The sequence below is a fragment of the Bidens hawaiensis genome, unplaced genomic scaffold, assembly GCF_021521415.1.
Source record: "Bidens hawaiensis isolate Kalapana, Puna unplaced genomic scaffold, B.hawaiensis_p1.1 tig00010577_1, whole genome shotgun sequence".
Classification (NCBI taxonomy): Eukaryota; Viridiplantae; Streptophyta; class Magnoliopsida; order Asterales; family Asteraceae; genus Bidens; species Bidens hawaiensis.
The window spans coordinates 250,318-256,376 of NW_027491810.1; the positions used below are offsets into that span (position 1 = coordinate 250,318).

Below are 6,059 nucleotides of genomic sequence, written 5' to 3' on the forward strand. Positions count from 1 at the left end.
CATTTCAATTAAATAATACTTTTTATACCTTTTATCATTACATTTTCTCTTTCCTTCACTCACAACCACTTTCAAAATATATTAAAAAATTATAGGGGATGAACACTAAATTTTCAAATATACAGAAAAATCAATACTTTTTCTAAAATATAAAAACTCTTCACTCACAACACCCTAAATCACTCTCTAAATTATAAAAACACACCTCACATAATATAACGGGTTGGATGAGAATGCTCTAATTAGAGTGCTAGTATTCAATGGATGCTTAATGCTTGGCATTAAGCGGGTTGAACCTAACACAAACCCGAAAATCATGTCATTCCTAGTTGACACAAACACCACTTTTGTAACCCAAAATATTGAGTTTATATAAATATTTTGCTTATTAACAGTCCATAATATATACATACAACCAAAATTACAAATAACTACTTTTATGGTAAAACATTAATCCTTTTACCTTTTAATTTATCTACTTAGTCACTTTGATTTATCACATAAATTACATTTCTTAACAAAGTTATATAAATGTAAATAAATCAGACCACGAACTCATCCTGTTTAGCTAGCCATGTTTACAATTCAATATGATACATGGACTATGACTTATTTTCTATACTAAATCTAAACCCAAAATTTCTTGATTTTTTTATCGTATCAGTAATTTATAAAGTTTTTTATATATCGTATTAATAAGGGAATATCTGTCAGTTAACGAGCACGAGTTTATATTGCCTAACAAGGAGATCTCCAACTGTGGTCTAGTGATAGAAGGTTTGCCTTCTTCAATGGAGACCGAAGTTTGATCCCTACTTGTGTCACTTTAAATGGATATTGACAATTAAGGATTTGAGCTAGGCAATTGCGAGATTGTCAGTTTGAATCCCGAGCCCACCCGGGTTTTAGTCCCACCATGTGTTACATCAGGGAGTTCTTCTCTAGCGATGGCACAACGACTGTCAAGTGGCAGCTGGCGGTATTGTTTCTCGGGGAATACGCAAGCCAAACTTTGAAGCTAACGTGACCCGGTTAAAACGACATAGTCTGGTAATAGTGATTAGTGAGACAACGGGAGTCTCTAAAATTGGAGAATGTGGTTGCCTAACGTACAAGAAAATCGCCATTAAAAAAAAGTTTAAAAGAGCAGGAGAAAAAGAAATGGTCAATTATCTTTGCATTCGTCATGACCATGATGTCACCCCCACCACTCGCCGGAAACCACCATCCATCTCCACCTCCACGTCACTCCATCACCACCACCACCGGACTCGTCACAAAATATAACCTTCTTCGCCGACGTCACCTCAACACTCACATTACCACAACCTATTCAAATTCACCTCTTTTTTCCCAACAATTGGATAATAATAATAATAACAATAACAATAACTTGTATCAATTGAACACAACCATGAGCAAACATACCAAAAACAATCTCTGGTACGAAGCCATACTCGTCTTTCACCAGCTTCTGCAAACAGATCACACACCTGATAACTTCACCTTACCTTGTGTAATCAAAGCCTGTATTAATATCTCAAATTCACCTTATGGATTGATGATACACGCAATGGCAATAAAGACAGCTTTGATTTCAGATGTTTATGTAAACAACGCATTGCTTACAATGTATGCCAAATTTGGGAACATTGATGATGCAGTTAAGGTGTTTGATAAAATGCCTCAAAGAAACTTGGTCACTTGGAACTCCTTGATTTCCGGGCTTGCGGAGAACAGGTTTTATCAAGAGGGTGTTGATGTGTTTGTGGAGTTGTTGATCGGGGAAGATGAGTTGGTACCGGACGTTGCTACTTTGGTGAGTTTGTTACCGGTTTGTGGTGCTGAGAAAGATGTTTGGCTCGGGAGAATGATCCACTCGTTGGCTGTGAAACGAGGGTTGTATCGGGATTTGATGGTGCAGAATGCTTTGATGGATATGTATTTGAAATGTGGATACATGGCGGAAGCCGGGACTGTTCTTGATAGAAACGAGAACAAGAATGTCGTTTCTTGGAATTCGATTATATTGGGTTGTTCTAAAGAAGGTGAAGCTGAACAAACATTTCAACTTTTGCGTAATATGCTAAGTGGAAGTAACCGAGTGAAACCGGATCAGGTCACCATCTTAAACGTGTTAAAAGTTTGTGTACGTGGTTCACAGTTGCAGAAAGTGAAGGAGCTTCACGGGTATTCAATTCGACACGGGATTGAAACAGATCAGTTTGTTGCAAATGCTTTCGTTGCAGCTTATGCGAGATGCGAATGCGGGTCATCATTACGCTCGGCTGAGAATGTTTTCAGCATGATGAAGAATATGAGTTTAAGTTCTTGGAATTCACTCATCAGTGGCTATGCACAAAACGGTAACCCTTTAAAGGCGATAGATTTATTTATAAATATGGCATCTTTAGGGTTCAAACCGGACTGGTATAGCGTTGGCAGCCTGCTTTTAGCTTGCACCGAGCTCAAGTTGCTAAAATATGGCAAAGAAACTCATGCTTATGCGATTAGAAACGGGCTAGAAATTGATTTACATATTGGCAATTCACTACTTGCATTTTATTTTCAATGTGAGAAACCCTTGTCTGCAAAGTTCATATTTGATGGGTTTGAAAACAAGAATTTGATATCATGGAATGCAATGATTACCGGTTACTCACAGAATAAACAGCCAAATGCAGCATTAGATCTCTTCCAAACAATGGTTTATAATAAGATCCAACCGTATGAGATTGCAGTTACAGGTGTATTGAGTGCTTGTACACAGTTATCTGCTTTGAGGCTAGGACAATCAATCCATTGCTATACATTAAAGAAAAACCTCACGAGGGACGCAATCATTAATACTTCAATCATAGACATGTACTCAAAAACAGGTTGCATAAACGCATCTCAAAAGGTTTTTAACCAAACAGATAAAAACCATATCGGACTCTGGACGGTTCTGATTGGAGCGTATGGGATTCATGGGGATGGAAAGAAGGCAGTGAAGCTATTCTATGAAATGCAAGAATTAAACATGAAGCCTGACCACTTTACATTTATTAGCATATTAATGGCATGTAATCATGGTGGATTGGTGAATGAGGGTCTTAGTTTTTTCAATGAGATGCAAACCGTTCACGGAGTAAAGCCAAAACTGGAACATTATGCTTGTTTAATCGATATGCTTGGTCGTGCAAGACGGTTTGATGATGCTCTGATGCTTATTAATGAGATGCATGAAGAACCTGATGCTAGAATATGGAGTTCATTGCTAAGTTCATGTAGAGTTCATGGTAATATGGAGCTAGGAAAGACAGTTGCAGATAAGTTATTACAACTCGATCCATATAAAGCAAAAAACTATGTTTTGTCATCAAACCTGTTTGCTAGTTTCAGCAAGTGGGATGATGTGAGACTAATGAGGCAAAGAATGAAGAAACTCAGGCTAAAGAAAGAAGCCAGTTGTAGTTGGATCGAATTTGAAGGAAAAATGTATAATTTCTTTGCGGGCGACAATACTGTTTCTGATGTTCATGACACGTGGAGAAAACTGGAGGATGATATCACCCGACACGGATATAAACCAGATACTAAATGTGTACTTCATGATCTTACTGAAGATGAGAAAGTGGATATCTTAAGGGGTCATAGTGAGAAACTTGCAGTTTCTTTTGGCTTGTTAAGAGCATGTAAAGGTGTAACATTAAGAATTTTCAACAATTTGCGTATCTGTGAAGACTGTCACAATGCTATCAAATTGGTGTCGAAAGCTGTTGACAGGGAGATTATTATACGGGACAACAACCGGTTTCACCATTTTAGACACGGGCATTGCTCATGTGGAGATTACTGGTAAATAGTTAAGGTGGTTTCTTAAACCCATGAATATAACATCATATATTATTGAATCTTGTGTATATGAACCAAGAACTGTTCAGCAGATGCCTATTTCAACTAAAGAAAACAAGGTATTGTATTAAAGAAACCATGAGGGTGGACTAGAAATTAACTTAAGCATAAAAATTTAACAAACCCACATAAAAGATCACTTCAATATCAGTACTTAGTAAGAAGATAATATAACTTCTCTCAATAACAATATCAGTACAATAATATCTACATTTCATGGACTGATACTAAAACTTCAAAACCATACAAACTAATCTTGCCACTTTCAAGCATGACTAGCAACCCTTTCTGCTTTCTCGAGTTCGTAATTAGGATCATCAGTTGGCAGCTCATAACGACAAACAGGACACGTGTTCCATATACACAACCAAGGAACAATGCAATCCCCATGGTAGTGATGACTGCACGGAAGCTGTTTAGCCTTTTCCCCTACACTGATTTCATCCTTGCAAACAGCACAAAGCGCGTTCTCACTTTCGTAATCTTTAACAGTCATCACCACAGACAAAAGATCATCAACCGCCCTTTTGGAAGCAGGCGGTTTAACCAAAGCCGAATCAACATTATCCACAAACTGCCCAAATAACAAATCGTGCTCCGCTTCATTGTAGTCTTCTTCTTCTTCTTCTTCTTCTTCTTCTTCTTCAAACTGATTACCAACATTCAAGAAAACCTCCCAATTATCATTAACTGGATAAAGTTCAAGATTCCGAGAACTCAAAAAAACCTCCCAATTATCCGCTTCCAGTTCCGCATCTACAGACATGTTCAACACTTCCCTTACATCACCATCCACTTCTTCCCACTCAAACGGTTGACGCACAGGTACATTAATATCATTATTATCATCGTCGTCGTATAGCTGAAAAGCATCCCAACAAAGGCTAAGACTTGCTTCACCATCATCAATATCATCATCCAAACCAATAACCTCATTTCCAGGATCCTCATCCGAATCACCCCCCAAGAAATACGTTTCCAATCGATCACCATTCGACATCATTGCACCCGACATGAAGAACTCATCGCCGCAATCAGAAACCATAAACCCACAATCATCATCATCATCATCATCATTACATACTTCCAGAGCAAACCCTAACCCTAACCCCAAATCATCTATGTCTGAATCTGTGGAATCAATATCTTGTCCATCCATTTGACTAACCCTAACCCTAAGATCAGAATCAACCACATGGTTCTCGACAATTACACGCGGCGATTGATGAATCGAATCGAATAGGAAACCGTGGAGATGGAGTTGATCTTCATCTTCATCGTGAAGGTGGAGGTAGGTAACCTCCGCCATTGATGAAGAATCATCATCATCATCGTACTCAGTATATCCCACCAATAACAAAGCTATGGTAGGGTCTGAGGAGGGTAAGATGTAGACAGCCTTACCTCTACCCCATAAGGATAGAGAGGCTGCTTCCGGTGAGACCCCCGGCTCGATAGTAGTTTTGCATCAAGCCTTGGACATAAGGCACATAGCACTCAATCATCGGGACACCGGCTGATCGGTGCATGTACCCTTGTCTTTCGGCTATCAACGCCACTACATGATGCCTGATTAACCGTCCGTCACTTTTAACGTTATTTTCACGAGATTAGTAAAATAACGTCAAAATTAGTGCAATTTCACTTTTGCCCACCCGAGGGTTCACACATATATACATCATATGTGCGCACCGCAAGCAGGGCTTTCATTGATGAAGAATGATATTATTATTATTTTGTGAAATCGTAAAGGTTTGTTTAAGCATTGTAAACTAAAAATCTATTGTCCGGACGGACGTAATAAATCCGTTGGCTAAAGGTAGCCCAAGCCCGGCTACGAGTCCGGACGGATGGAGCCCCTAACGGTCTGTCTACTGAAGAATTCCCAGATAAAACCCGACCCCCACGCTCGCCAAACGGCACAACAGCAAGGAGCCGGTAAAACCGGGTGAGATCAAGACTCGAACCCTGACAAGCCAGGGTCATCCCTCATATATCCCATATAAATTGGTGATGGTGAGGCATGAACCCCTGCCTCTCACTAGTAAAGTGAGTGTTCTACCATTGAACCACATCCAATTTATACAGGGTACACTTGTATAATATTATTTAAGTATTATAACTATTATTAATCTGGTGGGGGCTTAACACCATGAAAAAAA

General features: G+C 39.0%; 1 protein-coding gene and 1 pseudogene across 1 annotated transcript; one reads left to right on the top strand and one right to left on the bottom strand.

Annotated features, from left to right (window-relative positions):
• The first annotated feature begins 1,186 nt into the window (after window positions 1-1,186).
• On the top strand, window positions 1,187-3,855 carry LOC143535726 (pentatricopeptide repeat-containing protein At1g18485 pseudogene; annotated as a pseudogene).
• A 260-nt stretch (window positions 3,856-4,115) lies between these two features.
• LOC143535727 (uncharacterized) lies at window positions 4,116-5,206 on the bottom strand. Its single transcript, XM_077029903.1, has 2 exons — window positions 4,555-5,206; window positions 4,116-4,524 (listed from the first exon to the last, which is right to left on the bottom strand). The coding sequence occupies exons 1-2, from the start codon at window positions 5,204-5,206 to the stop codon at window positions 4,163-4,165; spliced, it is 1,014 nt and encodes a 337-aa protein (XP_076886018.1). The 3' UTR covers window positions 4,116-4,162.
• Between the last annotated feature and the right edge of the window lie 853 nt (window positions 5,207-6,059).